This window comes from Rhopalosiphum maidis, chromosome 2 (assembly GCF_003676215.2).
Source record: "Rhopalosiphum maidis isolate BTI-1 chromosome 2, ASM367621v3, whole genome shotgun sequence".
In the NCBI taxonomy this organism is placed as follows: domain Eukaryota; kingdom Metazoa; phylum Arthropoda; class Insecta; order Hemiptera; family Aphididae; genus Rhopalosiphum; species Rhopalosiphum maidis.
This window is the reverse complement of record NC_040878.1, coordinates 50723627-50740047: the sequence shown is the minus strand read 5'-3', so window position 1 is coordinate 50740047 and position 16421 is coordinate 50723627. Positions and strand designations below refer to the sequence as shown.

The 16421-nt window shown below is 28.9% G+C and overlaps 3 protein-coding genes across 7 annotated transcripts in view; 2 read left to right on the top strand and 1 right to left on the bottom strand.

The window, feature by feature from the left end:
- LOC113551976 overlaps positions 1-8328 on the top strand; it is a 58108-nt gene extending 49780 nt beyond the window's left edge. For 2 of the 5 annotated variants that reach the window (XM_026954597.1, XM_026954593.1), the window contains 3 exons: positions 1887-2785; positions 6368-6515; positions 6940-8328. In XM_026954597.1, the coding sequence (XP_026810398.1) occupies positions 1887-2785; positions 6368-6515; positions 6940-7800 (1908 nt within the window). In that variant the 3' untranslated portion in view covers positions 7801-8328. The remainder of the gene's footprint in view (positions 1-1886; positions 2786-6367; positions 6516-6939) is intronic. The other 3 variants (XM_026954594.1, XM_026954595.1, XM_026954596.1) reach the window with 3 other exon arrangements.
- Positions 8329-11407: 3079 nt separating this feature from the next.
- LOC113553486 (probable cardiolipin synthase (CMP-forming)) lies at positions 11408-13359 on the bottom strand. The gene is made up of 2 exons (XM_026956841.1): positions 12942-13359; positions 11408-12438 (listed from the first exon to the last, which is right to left on the bottom strand). Exon 2 carries the CDS (start codon positions 12402-12404, stop codon positions 11478-11480), a length of 927 nt encoding a protein of 308 aa, XP_026812642.1. The 5' UTR covers positions 12405-12438; positions 12942-13359; the 3' UTR covers positions 11408-11477.
- Positions 13360-13473: 114 nt separating this feature from the next.
- LOC113553487 (DNA replication complex GINS protein PSF2-like) lies at positions 13474-15414 on the top strand. Its single transcript, XM_026956842.1, has 4 exons — positions 13474-13868; positions 13929-14037; positions 14904-15065; positions 15215-15414. Exons 1-4 carry the CDS (start codon positions 13618-13620, stop codon positions 15299-15301), a joined length of 609 nt encoding a protein of 202 aa, XP_026812643.1. The 5' UTR covers positions 13474-13617; the 3' UTR covers positions 15302-15414.
- Positions 15415-16421: the final 1007 nt, after the last annotated feature.

The window sequence follows — 16421 nt, the reverse complement described above, 5'->3', positions numbered from 1 at the left end:
TGAATTTTATAATAAAAAGTATTAGCAATCATTGTTAATATTCTTTACTTGTAAAAAATCGGATAAGTTTTGTGGATAATATTTTAATTTAACACACTTTAAAAAAAAAACAAGTACGCTTAATACAATTAAATTCAGTTTTTTAATAAGTAGTCAATTATTCATATAATATGACGTAGTATATTATATGTGCTTTATAATTAAATAGTTAATTATCATATTCATTTTCTGTTTACCTACTTCAAGTATTTCTTTCGATAATATTATAATAAGATTTTACAAAATTTAATTATCTTATTTAAAATAATATCAAAATTATTATAATTTATTTTAGTTATTGAAAAAGGTAATATATTTTCTATGATTTAAAAAATATTAAATATTAAGTGCATTTTTAAATATATAAGCAGAAAACTAATTCTAATAAAAAGTTTTCATTTTAAATTATAATATTTTACTAGTTTTAAAATATTTAAAGTGTCATTATCGAATATTAAAATTATTAAATACATAAATTGATAGATTATATCTTTACATCTTATAATTATTACACATCATTTATCATATATGTTATAGTGGTAAATAATTCATACATTTAAAAATAAACATCGCATTATAATTCAATTAATACAATTATTAAAGTTGTATTTATTTAGTACATATCACAATTACTATTTTGAATGTAAATTTAATAAATAAAATAAAATATTATATTCATGTTTAAATAGAAAATTAAATAAGATAATTCATTAAAAAAGTTATATGTATATTATTTAAATATTATATTATACTATGCGTAAAACTTATAACAACTTTAATGATTTAAAAAAAAATAAATAAACAGGTTTATAAAAGTATATCATAATATTAATCTTCAGAGATTTTATAAGATGAAAATCAAAATTAAAATTAAAATTTTTCATTATGTTTTATAATAATAAATAGTGGTAGCAGGAAATAAAAGTATAATAAATATTATATAAGTTGAACAATTAATAAAATCCACATACCAAATTAACGAGCGAATAATTGTTTTCATATTATATCGTATAATTAAAATTTATCTAATCGTATAAAAAACTTGTTGAATGTGCATTGTAAATTTCCCTTCTAATTAATATTTTTAATGAGATTTTTCATGTAAATTAGGTACTATGTATTATAATATTATCATTTATTAGTAATAAATTATTACTGTTAATTAATTACAGTATGTTATGAACGTTCAATTTAGTATAAACTACATCATATGTATTAAATTCAAAGTGAATGTGTGATGACTGATGACTGATGACCAATGATGTTATATTTGATCGTGCTTTTTGATATACGTTAACAAAAATAAACTGTTTTGTACCGGTCCATCTAAATTATATAGCGTATAAACTCTAATATCAAAACTAAAAGCACACTATTGAAACTGGTGAACGAAAATTTTCGTATGTCGAATGCGCGTAAGACGGAGACAACACATACGGGTGCGACGTCCTCTTAAACAAATATTAAAAATATTCCGTATGAAACAACGTCGTGTCCATCAAAACAGTACACTTAACTACGATTATGGTTATTTAATTGTACACTTGCAGTAACAATGCAGTTATGATATGCTACACGACGATATTGTTGTACATTTACATTATGACAAACGCGATATTCGTCTGTGTGTGGTGGTAAGGAATGATAGGTCTCAAACTTTGCAGACACGATAAAAGATCTTTTCGTTCTTAATATGTCATATAATTATAATAATAAAATTAATAAAAATTGCGTAATGATAATAATAACGACCATGACGATATTGCGTTGAACAGCTAGATTCATTTTTTTTTTATTTATAATTATTAAAACGGTCATATTATAACGTATAGTTTTTCATATTCCAGCAGACTGCGGCTACCGCTGACAGACGACACGACTCGGTCGATTCGCCGGTGCCGTCGGACGCGTACCGGTCATGGGACCACCGCCGGCGGCGGTCGGCGGACGGCCACCGCAATAATAAATCGACGTCCGCAGTGGCGCCAGAGCCGAAACCAGACTATTCGCCGGAACCCGAACGGCGGGCCAGCAACGGGTCGTCGGCGGCGGGGGGGCGTTCGAAAAAGGTGTACCAGAAGACGAGGTTTGCGGCGGACGCGCGATCAGCGCCCGACAACGGCGGCAACGGCAAACAGGAACGGAAGAAATCGTTCGGCGAGTCGTTCCGGCGACTGGTGGGCAAGTTCACGGGCGGTGGGCACGGCAGCAAGTCGGACGCCGATCGGAAGAAAAACCGGAAGAAACCGGAATCGGCCGAGCGACGGCACGCCGACAGCGGCGACGACGGCGACTACGGTTACGGCGGTGGCGACGGCGAGAACACCTACAGGAGTTACGACGGCAGCGTCAGACCGACCACCGACCGTCACCAGCGGTTGTTCGGCAGCACGCAGACGTTGGACCGACACCGAGCCGGACGGACGGTCGACAACAACCGCAGTAGTAGCAAAGCTCGCGACGACGACTACGACGAAGACGACTACGAAGACGATCACGACGACGACGTTCACCGGTACAACGAGCACCGTGGTCAGGACGCCAGAGGATCATCGCCCGTGATGAACGGCGGCGGCAGGACCGGCAACGGAGTGCACAGATACTACTTGGGCGAGGACCCGTTCGGCGGCAGTATTTACGGCCGCGAGAGGGAATACGACGGTGGCAAGCGCAGACCGCACAAGAAGAACGGCGTTACTTACGACTCGCCATCATCACATCATCACCACACACATTACGTCCAGAGGTAATATTATATAATCCCTGACACGTTATATTATCCTTAAGTTTTTACCTGCGCGTCGCCGGTTAATGCGGATCCCGCGGTGTAGGTTTTTGCCGTGTGCCGCCCAGTTGTCGCCACAGTCCCGTCCGATAGCCTGTTATTTCTTGTTGCCGCCATAACCCGGTTAGCACGAATTTCAGAGATTTTTGTCGACATTTTTTTTTGATTAAACTGTTACACAGTTACCCTAATATCTGTCATCAATTTACAAGCCGTAGATTAAAATATTTACAAGACTAAATTTATCAATAGTTATTAGCAATTTAATTCGGCCTCATTTTTTTTAAAAACTATTCTTATAATATACATAATATCCTAGTCGAATAAGTAATACATGATTACGAAGATGTGCCCACTATACGTAACAAAATTACCGTATTTTTCCGTTAAATATGTTTTTTACTTTTCGTTTTAGTTATTTAGTTTGTAAAATACTGTTTTTTTGATCTCGCGTTATTAAAATATTTATCTAATTGTTGTAAAAAATAACTAATCAATAAAGGATCCGAGTACCTATTTATTGTAACTTTTATAAAATATTTAATTTTTCTAACACTTCAACAAATATTTTATAATTATTTCTGATAAGCATAGGTATTAGTTAAATTGTTTATTTTGAAGAATTATAGGTACTTACCAAGTAAAATATTATGTTGTATTACTAATTATATAAATATAAAATGTACATTTCTAATTATTATTATAGAATAAAAATTATTCTTCTTAAACCGCATCATAATGATAATGTTTAATATATTATTCTAATGTATATTAGACCTAATAAATATTAATTATTGTATTATATAAAAATAATTTTAGGTGGCTCAAATTAATTTTTTTTTTTAATTCTAATTTCATAATAAAATAAAGATAAAATAATACAATATATTACTTCGTTTACCTAAATATATTTGTGTTCTACGCATATTATAATATCATTATAGGTACCTATGAATCTTACTCCGAACAAGTTACTCGTAACTCGTTACCATTTATTTATTCATATGGCAAACCCGATACTACATGCAAGTTAATTTTACTATTGTTGCATCGATTTACAATATTTTCGATCAATATTATTTCACTACAATGACAATAATATTGATAATAATAATGATAATATTCTGTGATCATTTCCATTGTTGTTTATACGATTCAGCACCACAATATTGCAAAAAATGACGGCTATACGAGTATTTGTCGTATCGTAACAATCAACCGTGTATAACATTATTAGCATATAATGGAACACTCCTATAAATATTAAAACGCCAACATGATTATTAGCCTGTTTTTTTTTGTTTCCACAAGGAGGCTGGCGAAAATTGATAAACACATACGGACTTCATCATCAGTGCCGTGTGCTAATATCTTAAAAAGGCGAAACCTGTTTTTATTTTTAAAAATAAAGTATATAATTTATTAATTGCTACAAACCGATTTCGCACGAGGCGTGTCCATGTCTGCTGTCGTTATGTTTTTATTATTTTTTGCGTGTGCGAATGAAAGTGAACTGCAGCTGCAATTTCCCCGTGTGAGGGAGACACGCCACATTTATAGATTTTTACGTAGGCTGCAGACGATTTCACTCAAATACACGGAAGTTTTTAAACAAATACACTTGTTATTGGTTATACTTACGAGTTTACCACATACCAAATTAAATTACGCGCAAAACCTATAAATGTTCCATCTTAGAAAATTCTTGGTGTAGTCCGGCAATCTAAACAAATGTACCTAATATATATTTGTATTTACAATTTTTCAGTTTTTTTATTATATTACTAATGTAAATACTGACCTAATGTCAATCAAGAATATTGAGTTAAAATATTAATAATTACTGTACACAATTTTAGTCTGTATTTGTTGTTTTATTGTCAGCAAAGTACACTACTATACAACGTTGTTTTATAAGTAGATTTTTTCGAAGTTTTTAAATGGGAAAACAAATTATCGGCTTATAATTTTAAATGTTTATAATTCCCCCACATTGTATTTCCTTACAAATATTTAAGATCACTTACCTATTTTTATAACTTTCAAATTTTCAATATAATTTTAAAATTTTTTAAAATTTGGAATCGAAACTTTTAATCCCTAATTTAATACTTATACAATCGTTCAAACCGAAAGTATTATTATTCAAGACGTCTTTTTTGATCTCGCTTGTTAGTTTCTAATTCAAAATCGTCCAGGCCAATAAATATATCCTATTCGTAGTCCGCAGGTATCATGTAATAATATTTTAACAATTGCCAAATTATTATAATAAAATATTAGTCATGATTGTAAGATTATAGGATTACGCGTATTAGACAATCTAATCACCGGACGGAAATCCTTAAGCTATATTATTAAAACCTACCTTGAATTTGGATACTATATTATAATCTATCAGAATTGGCAATGGCCATTTGTTTTAATTGTTATAATATATAGGCACAGTACAGTGACCACCATAATAATGTAGTTGTTAATAGTAACACACGCAGTTTGGTCGTTTAATTAATTTTAAAATAGTATATTGTACGACACTTTTACGCACTATAGCTAGTTGATACTCCGTTTTCGGTGATTTCAAGGTCGAGGCACGGCACTTCATTTACGTAGGGACCAATTATTTATGAGAAAAAAATGCAATTAATTTGAATCACTGCGTTGTAACACACCTACGTCCTGTTTTAAACATAAACCTACCTGATGACATACATTGTCTAGTTTTGACTTGTTTACGTTTGTTTTTCACGATATATTGCAACGGATAAGCAACAGCACGCAGAAAACGCCCACGTCAAAAATCCAAATCAGGAAATATACTACGACCTCCTATTTTCTACGATAATGTCACAATAACTTGATTAGATAGTGCAATTAATTATCAAACTCAATTATTTATATACCATCTAGAATTAGACAAGTAAAAATTTATTGTAGACAATATTCATACTTAGAAATGAATAAGTAAATTGTTTTTTTACCACAATAAAATATGCATTGGTACTAAATTTCATCAACATATTTTGGCTGGTAAATTACATACCTAATTATTTGTTTTCTAAAAAATGTGTTTTATTTTGCTTAATTTAAAACTACTAATATTTTTTAATATTTCATTAATTTTTTTGCCGTTTTTTAGAAAACAAAAAGAATGTATTAATATAATTAATATGAACCAATTGAATATTACAATATACAATTATAAATTTATCAGATTTAAATTGTGATTTATAACAGTGTGTCAGCTTAACCAATACATTCTACAATTATTAAATAAATGTTAATTTTGTATACCTTTCAACTGGTTATCATAAATTATTATTAGGTAGGTACTATTCTACTATTATATTATATTCCATTTCTTACCATTATTTTTTTTTTTAAATTCATATTAGTGCATGTTTAATATGCTATCAAAATGATCCTTTAAAACTCAAACCAAAATAATATCAATAACAAAATGTTATAATATGATGATATTATATTTAGTTGTTATACACATCTATAAATAGAGTCAAATAGACTAAATAATAAATGTTGCAGGACTATACCAGTGAACACAACCAGTACTACATTGGGTCGGTTTAGTAAGTCTACAGGACGTTTGTTAGCTGACGATTACAACAACGTGTCGGATAGAGCACAAACACTGCCGAGAAAACTCCGAACGGAGAGCAAAATAAAAAAGCAGGTAAACAAAATTATTAAAATTATTCAATATTGTAATGAATTAAAGCCAGCTGATTTATTTAACATAAAACATTCACTATATCCAAAATTAATAACATTTTTGTAAACAATTGTTACTTCACTGCGGTTTAATTTAAACTTCAAATACTAATAACAACAAGTGCAATATTTGGCCAAGAATTTCTGTTTTGGAATTCCGAATTGGGAAATAAAAATGTATATTGCTAAATTTTCCACGTCAGTGAAAAACTCTTAAAAAAAAACGAGTGTTAGTATTTGAATAAAATAATCACCTGGACTTATAGGAATATCTAATGAACCGCACCTAATACCTATAAGCCGTTTAATAAGTTATAAGACGTTGTAATTATCATAACATTATACACCTATTATCGTATCACGAAAACACGAGTAATATTATATAGGTCTCGTTACTGCCGCAGGTGCACGCGTCCCGGGAGAACGATTACGGCGGCGTTACGAACAGGTCGGCGGCCAATTCCGGGAGCATGATCAACGTGTCGTTCGCCAACGGGCCGACTAAGCCGCAACGGACGTTCTCGAAGCCGTCTCTGCTTCGGAGCCAAAGTTTCAACGTGCAACCGGATCCGGGACACCAGACGCGCCGGTCGATTAGCACGTTGCACCGACTGGAAGAGTCGCCGCCGCCGCTAAAGAGCCCAAACATCGTGAGCATGTTGAGCAGGAGCACCAAGGACCTGTCGGTGGGCGCGGACGACGGGTACAGATCGCTGTCCGGCAGCTGGGCCAGCCCGGGAGAGCTGAGCAACGGCGGCGGCTCTGGCACCACATACCGGCGGGACGATCCGAAGAAAAAGATTTTCATGAAGGGCCTGCTGGATCACGCGCCCGAGCTGTACAAGACACTCAGCCACCAGGAGGACACGACCGCTGGCCGACGGTATTCGCCCGTAAAAATGGACAGGCCGTACTCGAGCAGCGGCCACTCGTCGTCGCCGACCATCAGGCACGGCAGCGGTGAGGTGACCAACCGGAGCGTGACGCGCCGCGGTAGCAAGGACGATTACACCGAGACGGTACGGATCACGTCCAAGTCGGACGACCCCTACCGGCCGAGCGTCACCAACACGGTGCAGAACTTCACCAAGAAAAAGGTGCCCAGGGACGGCCGGGTGGAGACCATCGAGTCGACCGAGACCAAGACGGTGACCAAGAGTCGGTACAACGGCGGCGACACCATTAACGGTTATAACGGCATGGGTGGCGGCGGCGTGGTGATCGAGGTCAGGAACGGCAGAAACTGATTGTGTATTAAATGCAATACAGCGAAACCTCTAAACACCGGACACTGTGGTTCGACACTGACATCTTGTCCGTTATTCGGAGCGAGCATTTTGGAGTTTAATCCCTCAAAAAACATCCGCTATTTGGGGGGGGGGGATGTCTATTATTGGAGGTTTCACTGTAACGATAATACAACACGAGATCAGCCGTTTATTATTATTATTATCATGTATCGTCGACACCGCCGATCGTTATTATAATTATAATATAATATTATGACGTATATACATATACTTATATTATTACTATTAATGACTAAAAAAAAATATTATTATAATTTATACGATAAAATAACGAATCGATAATAAATAATATACTATAATATTATTGTTGATACCTAAAATCATATTTTGTTATTAGCTCTATAATACACCTAGTACCTAGGTATACCTATAAATAATATAATAATATCATGTCATAATCGTAGATCAAGATCATAGTGTTGTAAGGTCTATGATCATAATCGATAATATAATTATGCGTATATATTTTTTTTGTATCTAATTGTTTTTAACATACCTATCATTGTATTATTATTATACAGAGTTAATAATTGTTGTAATAATTTATTACACTGGGGCACCGGCAACAAGAACCGATGTCATTAATACATTTTATGTTTTACTTTTATTATTATACTACTAATAAAAAAAATATAAAACTGTCCAGACTAATTTATTTTAATAGATATTTTTTAAGGTTAGTTAATTGTGTCGAACACATGTGTAAGTACTAAAAAATTGTAAATAATTATTGTTTTATTATAATGTCGCTCAATAATTTTGTGATTTTTTTTATGTACTATGAGTGATTATAATGAATGTAAGAGTAATAAGTGTTAATAAAAATTAACTCTACTCGTGTATGTTTAAACTGTGTTTTACATAAAATATATTATATTATCTTTTGGAAAAAACAATAATAATAATAATTAATATTCCTAAATACTTAATTGTCAATAATAAAAATACTTGGCTATTCGGATGATATTATTGGTACCTACCTATTATATTATCTATTTGGGTATAAATATTATAAAATTAAAATAAGTAGAATTACATATATATTTTTTTTTTCGTTGTTATTTAATACGAAAAAATCATTATTCATTACCATTCCAACTACACTTATTTTTTGTATTACGTACAATGTATACATTATGGGAGCATCCATGTGTGTTATTAACAGGTGCACCGCCACCCGCCAGACATAATTATTGGTGGGGAGCGGAGGTTTCACGCCATATAGCTTATATGTGGGTCACCTAAAAAAAATTAGCTATTTTAGCTATTTAACACGTAAATACGTAAATTTCTAGTTTTTTATTGATTATGTCATGAATAATAAAATTTTTTATTAGTGAAAAAGCTCCTCATAAATGATTTTTACAGCATCATTCTAATATATAATATCAAAAATATGTTAGGTAAATAACACATTTCACTCATTCCGGTACACATTTTTACAAAATTGAATATTTGTTTAACCCGACGATTTCAGATATTTTGTTAAAAATTAAATTATTTATAAGAACTTGAAACTTTTCACAATCGCGTTTATTATCATTTATTCACTATACATAATGGCATTTTCAAAATATTGAGTTTTTTTTTTATCTATTTATACATAGAACCTATTATATACCAATAATAGGTACCGTATTTTTACATTATATTTAATTGTATTAATTACTATAATATAACATAATGTTTTTTTTACAATTTAAAAAAATTAGTTCAATCTAGGTACCTACTATAATATATTAGATCGATATTTTTTATACGATTTATTTATAAATTCTTTTGAAACTGACCTTAATGGATTAAATCATAAGAATTAGAACTTGTATTTGAATTTACCCATTTTAATCAGTTTCAGATATAAATAAATTCTAACTAATTTAAGGTTTTGTTGAATAAAGTACAATATAAATAAAAAAATAAATAAAAACAAAAACTTAAAAATGAACCAACTTCTTTTAAATTACCTATAAACTTATTTTATTAAGAAATAACAGAATAATTTAAATTATTTTTTTTATAAAATAAAATAATTATTATTACATGGATATGAATTTTCAATTTGTAATTCTCAACATGCAATGTGTAAAGTAAGGGATAAAGCATTTTTATTTTTTAGATAGGGCACTTGGTCCTAGTCCCTCCCAGTGATCACCATTTAGCGCTGCTAAATACATACATTAATCATAAAATGTAGGTATAATTTTGTCAAATTAACAAAAATAAAAAATACATTTTTGAAACAATATAATTCATATAATGATAAAATAATGTATACAAAAATATTTCATTTGAAATAAATAAAAATAAATAACATTTATGTTTTTATCCCTGACAAGGACATTTTATAGTATAATTTATGTAATATTTAAATCTTAATAACAAAACCTTAAAAACAAATGAATATTGATTTAACTTTTACTAGTATTTTATTAATAAATATACAAAGTGATATTGAAAATTAAAATTTGATAAATTTAGTTGAAAAAACTTACAAATCAAACTATCATTAATACATTTTAATTATTATGCTTTGGTTTTCTGAGTTGTTTTGTGTTGAATTTTTGAAAAATATAAATTCTACTGTCACAAACTTGTTTCATTTGATTTAATTCATAATTTTTAATATTTCAATATTTTAAATTATTTTGGTTGATTTTCACATTAATCATTGTTTTTGATGTAGTAGGTATAAGTTAAATAATAAAAAAAAAAATAGTAATAATTTGGCAATGATAACTAATTATATACTTATGTGTAACATTAATATGATTTATGACAGGTGATAAATATTTCTCTCGTGGAATCTATGTATGTAAGTATCAATTTAAACATGAGTCGTAATTCGTAATCATTTTTAATCATTTAATAATTCTGATGCACATCTGATTGCAATTATTATAATATTTGTTATAATTCAAATTATTGACTTAATATGTTATATTTTTGATTTGAGTTAAAACAAATTATATTTTTGTATGTCTACCGAATACTATAACAAATATAGTTACATTACGTCACTTATAAAAGCTGTAATTTGAAATTACATGATACTATAGTTATTAATTTACTTGTATTTCTATACAATTTACAAATTGAATAACTAATACTTTTCTCAAATAAAAATGAATGTTATTCTAAACTTGTAAAGGAATAACACACAGTAAAATATTACTAAATCAGTCTTAAAAATTATGCTAATAATACAATTCTAATATTAAAATGACAAAATAAATATAATACAGGTAGTTAAAATGTATAAGAAAAAACATCGAAAATTTACATAAAAAATGATTATTTAAACTTGGTAAGTTTGATTTATTAGATAAATAATATTTTAAACTAAAATTAAAATAATATGAATGATTTAACAGTTGAAGAATTTAATTTATAACTTGTAAGGATGGTATTGAACTTAATACACTTAAATTATTAACTAATTTCAACAAAAATATATTTTTGGAATTTATCGTACATACAATATTTTATAAATTATATTCAATGTTTACACATGATAAATATATAAAATGATTATTTCATACAACATAAAATTATTAAAATTAAAACATTTCTTGTCAAAGATACTTTTATGTATATAACAAGAATTGGTAAAAAAATTATCTTTTTAGATTATTAAATATTTTATAAGTCTTTTTTCTATGCACTATATAACTTATTGCTGATGACACTGTAGTAGTAGTTGTTAACCACCACAATGCTTTGAGTGCAGGATGATCAACAAAATCAAACACTGGAGCTGCTATAGTAGCACAAACCATTGCTAATTGAACTGTGGTATTTACCTTACTTATGAACATGGGTGCTAATTGAACATTGGTATTAGTAACATCAAATAATTTACTTAAAGTCCTAGGTTTAGGTATTGCCATATAATGAATTTGGAAAGCAGCACCCATTAAAACCAGATCCCTTAATATAATTATACCAGTAAGGTATATTGGGATTAAATCTATATAAGTCAATGTGAAAAACATAGTACCCACAAGCACTTTGTCAGCCATTGGATCCAAAAAACTACCCAATTTTGATTTCTGACCTTCAAAATTTCTAGCAATCCATCCATCAATTAAGTCGGTCACGCTTGCTATGGCCACAAAACTGAGAGCATACGCAAAGTTTCCATTGACAATAAGATAACCTAAGTAAGGACTTAGGACTATTCTGGTCATACATAACATATTAGGTATTGTCCAAACATTCTCCTTTATAGTATCTCGTACCTTTGATTTAGTTTCCTTAATGTCATCCAGTATGAATTTACTTTTGTTTTGAAATTTTTGTTTAGTTTTTTGTAAAATAATCTGTTTATCTCGAATGGCATTTTTCAATTTATTGTGACGCTTTGAAAATCGATCATCAGCAAAATAAACATTTGTCATAATCCTGTGATTTTTATATAATTGTACTGATAAAAATGATTTATTATTTGAAAGTACAGTTGGAAAACACATTCTGCATTGAGGTAAATACATTTTACAGCAACATTGGCTTGAAACAAATATATATTTTAATAAATGATGCATTTTCACTCAGGTATCTAGTTGATTCTTCTTATCACTGTAAAAATAAAAGATTTAAATACTTTGTATTAAAATAATTTTATAACTGTATTTTGTAACCAATTAAAAACATAAGTGACTAATTCATTCATCTATTCTCATGGTTTTAATCATGGCTAAATATTATTATTATTATTATTTTTGGTCATGGTTTTAATGTTGATTAATGAAAATCTAACCACATAAAATATAAATATTTATGTAACTTAACATTTTTAGACTATTATTAATTAATATTTTAATCATATAAACATTATATATCTATAACTGCATTCACTGAGACCCTTACATAATATATAAAACTTTTTTCACTAAGAAACTTCATTTAATTTTACTCATTGTTATTAGTGTTATGACAATACAGATTTTAAATATCAGCTACTTAAAATAATTGCTCAAAAAACTTTATGTAAACCCAATAAAGTGGAAATTTAATAGTTTTTTAATTTATTAAATCTCAATAAAACATAATGTGATTAATAAATGGTATTAAATACTTACTTCATAAGATCCAACCACAGCTACAACAAAAATATTTTATCCAACAGCCTAGAGAATCGGTAATGAAGTTATAATTAGTTAACTTATAGTATTTTCCAACTTTAATACTATAAAACTTTAAAATAATTTATATTAAAGTATTTGCTTCAATGGTAGCGATTTTTAATTTGTCCTAGGTACTAGCCACTACTAGGTAGTGTTTTGCGATGGGGTCAGATCTCCCGAAAACTGATAAGCGTGATAAGCGCTTTACGAGATCCATTGATAATACATTTTTTTTTAAACAATGTATTTTTGAATTAAATTTAAGTAATAAGACAAAATTACATGAACTAGAAACATTTAATATCGTTCATTACAAATTAATTCAAAGAAAACGCGTTTTTGATGCTCTGCCGAATGATTCCAAATACAGACTGAAAACAGCTGTTGTTACTCCGAGGTTATGTACATTCAGAATCCCGCCAATAAACCAAAAATTCACTATCACAAAATAATAATTTATATAATTTTTTGTATTGTGTTGGTCTAAAATGAAACAAAGTTTTTACTTAAGATTTTCGATATTCTTACATTTTTAACTGCGTAATATTATTCTATTTATTAAATATTAATATAGTCATTTATCGGGAATTTTAATATTATCACTGAATCGTCGTCTTAGACATTTGCCAACATGATGCACCCCGCTGAAATCGAATTCCTGGCCGAAAACGAGATTATTCAAATTGTGCCGACATTCAATCATGCCAGTCACGTACATCTGATATGCGGTTCTTATGGTCCGTTTCGTGCCGGTTTGCCGTTGAACGTTCCCATCTGGGTGGCACTGAATCTGCGGCAAAAAAAGACTTGTCGTATCCTAGCTCCCGACTGGATGACCGTCGATAAGTTACAAGAAAGACTTGAAGAAGAGAAAGCATCCAAGTACTATGAACGTAATTTGTATCGATTATATTATATCTTCTAATAATCTTTGGTTTTCAGATTTTTCACACAGCTACCGACCAATTATTACTTGGAAATCACACAAATGTTGTTGACTGTTGCCAGTGAAGATATTCCACAAGGGAACGATATAAAAACGGCAGTTAAAGTGAGTTGACCCAGACACTTAAATAATTAAATAATGTATTAGTTATTATACTTAAACGTATTTCAACACTTAGAATTTAATTATTTTTTATAAAAATGTTATACGTCTTAAGCAGTAAGCAGTATCATAATCAGCTTTATGATATTTTTATTGAAAAATTATAATTTAGATATATTAGGTAATAACTAGTCAGTTAACTTTAGGTATCAATTGTTCATCTTTAAAACTTGTATTCATAATTATATTTTCAGACATAATTGCACTCAAGCTAAAACAATTGTTTTTTACACCTAAATAATAATTTAATATTTATGATTTTTAAAAAATTACATTGTCAGAATTGAATATTTCCACTCAATTCTGACAATGTAGTTTTTTTGCTTAGTTAGAATTTTAATGATTTGAAGTTTATTGTCAGTGGTTTGAGATCCAAGCTCTAGTTTCGCAACTGGAGCCAACAGGAAGTGATTACTTGTTATACTTTAATTAGCAACATTAAGTAATGTGCAAATTCTTTTTGGCAATATCATTTTCAAAATATTAATTGTCCTAAGTTTTGCACGATTGCTAAACCACAATAGTAACCAACACCATCTATTTACATTTAAAAAGATTAATTTTAATTATTTTTTATACAGTAAATAGGTACTAAATAATAATCTCACAACTATGGATTTGGATAATAATGTAGCTTTTTATCATTCTTTGATAAAAGTTCTATAAAATATATACTTTGACGGCTAATAACATATTTAAATCTTTAAAATACCTATTTTAGAACAATATTGTTAGTTATTACAATATTATTTAAAATAATAATAATAATTATTATTATAAATATTAATTAAAATGATTTTTTTTCAAAGGATTTATGGGATTTAAGAATAGCAAAATTAAGATCTTCTGTTGATCTATTTATTAAAGAAGGTCGTGTTCAAGCTTCTTTAAACCATTTAACGCCAATGGAGATTAATTCTGTAAGGCCGGTATTCCCTGATACATTGGATGCTTTAATGACACTCCATGAAGTAAGATATTAAACAAATCTATTATAATAAATACCTGTATTTACTCTGATTTGTTTATAATTTTGAACAAATAATACTTTTATTTTAACAAAAAAGAAACTATAATATAAATATTCAATTCACTAAGTTATGGTTATTTTTCTATTTAGCACATTAACTCGAGTGATGACAGAGAAGATAGCAGTCAATCTTCAGGAGCAACTCCTAATTCAACATCTTTTTCATTATCCTTGTAAAATTATTTATTTATTTTATAATATTCAGAACTGCATTCAGATGGTTGTGTTTTTTTGCTAGGATTAGATTAAATTTTGTGCTAACACCAAAAATTGTATATGATTGTTATATATCTAATGCAACTAGTTTATAATATTTATATTGTCTTGATCAAACATATTTTATTTTCTTCAAGAAATAAATCATTGTTTAATTTTTTTTTTTTTTTTGGTTATTGTATGATAATATAAGTTTTTTTATTTTTTTCTCAGTGTACAATAACTTATTGTATGTATTAACTATTAAGTAGGAGTAATAGGCTTTTCAAAAAAACAAAAATCTTATAGATTAAAATGTTTATAAAAATATAATGTACAATTATTAATACTATAAGTTTAGTTACAAACAACAATGCCAATTAATGCATTGTTGGGCGTATAGATAATTGTGCTTGCAGTATAATATTATTTTAAATGTCAAGATCAAACTACACTTACCGTGTGTAGGATATAGCCAAGGTTAGGTGAGAATGTTTATATTTAAAGTGTATAGATGATTATAAATAGTAATACATTCATATTCTATATAGTGATTGTACTCTTTTACTAAAAGTTTTATTTTAGAAAGATAAAACATTAGGTTTAAAAAATAAACAACTATATTTTATTCTAAAATATATAGTTAATTGATTATAATATACACAACATGTTTGTTGAGCATAATATTTATTAATAAAACGTTAAAGTACATATATTATAATGTGTGAACTAATTATTTGTATGATTTATTATTCAGTCATTTTATTGCATAGAAAAATGTTACTAAACATTTATGTTATTTATAACAAAATATATTTATTAGTTTAATGAGTTATTTACCCACAGCGATATCTGACGAGTATACAATTTAATAAATCACTTTATTTTGTCCAATAACATAGTTTTATATTTGTATTACTTGTATGTACAAAATAAGTTATTATTATTTTAAATTATTGAACAAATATTTTTGTAAATAAAAATGTATCTTTTGTACCTATTACTTGTACATTGTTACTGTATATTAATTGTAATTTATAGTTGTTTAATAAATAGGTATTTAGTGTACATAAATGATACAAATCTATTTTAAGATTGTATT

Bases quoted from the DNA above. Each gene is read 5' to 3' on its own strand.
- LOC113553487 (XM_026956842.1), top strand. From the start codon at position 13,618: ATGATGCACCCCGCTGAAATCGAATTCCTGGCCGAAAACGAGATTATT. The intron at 13,869-13,928 runs GTACTATGAACG...TTTGGTTTTCAG, and splicing joins GAAGAAGAGAAAGCATCCAA to ATTTTTCACACAGCTACCGA. The intron at 14,038-14,903 runs GTGAGTTGACCC...TTTTTTTCAAAG, and splicing joins ATATAAAAACGGCAGTTAAA to GATTTATGGGATTTAAGAAT.
- LOC113553486 (XM_026956841.1), bottom strand. From the start codon at position 12,404: ATGCATCATTTATTAAAATATATATTTGTTTCAAGCCAATGTTGCTGT.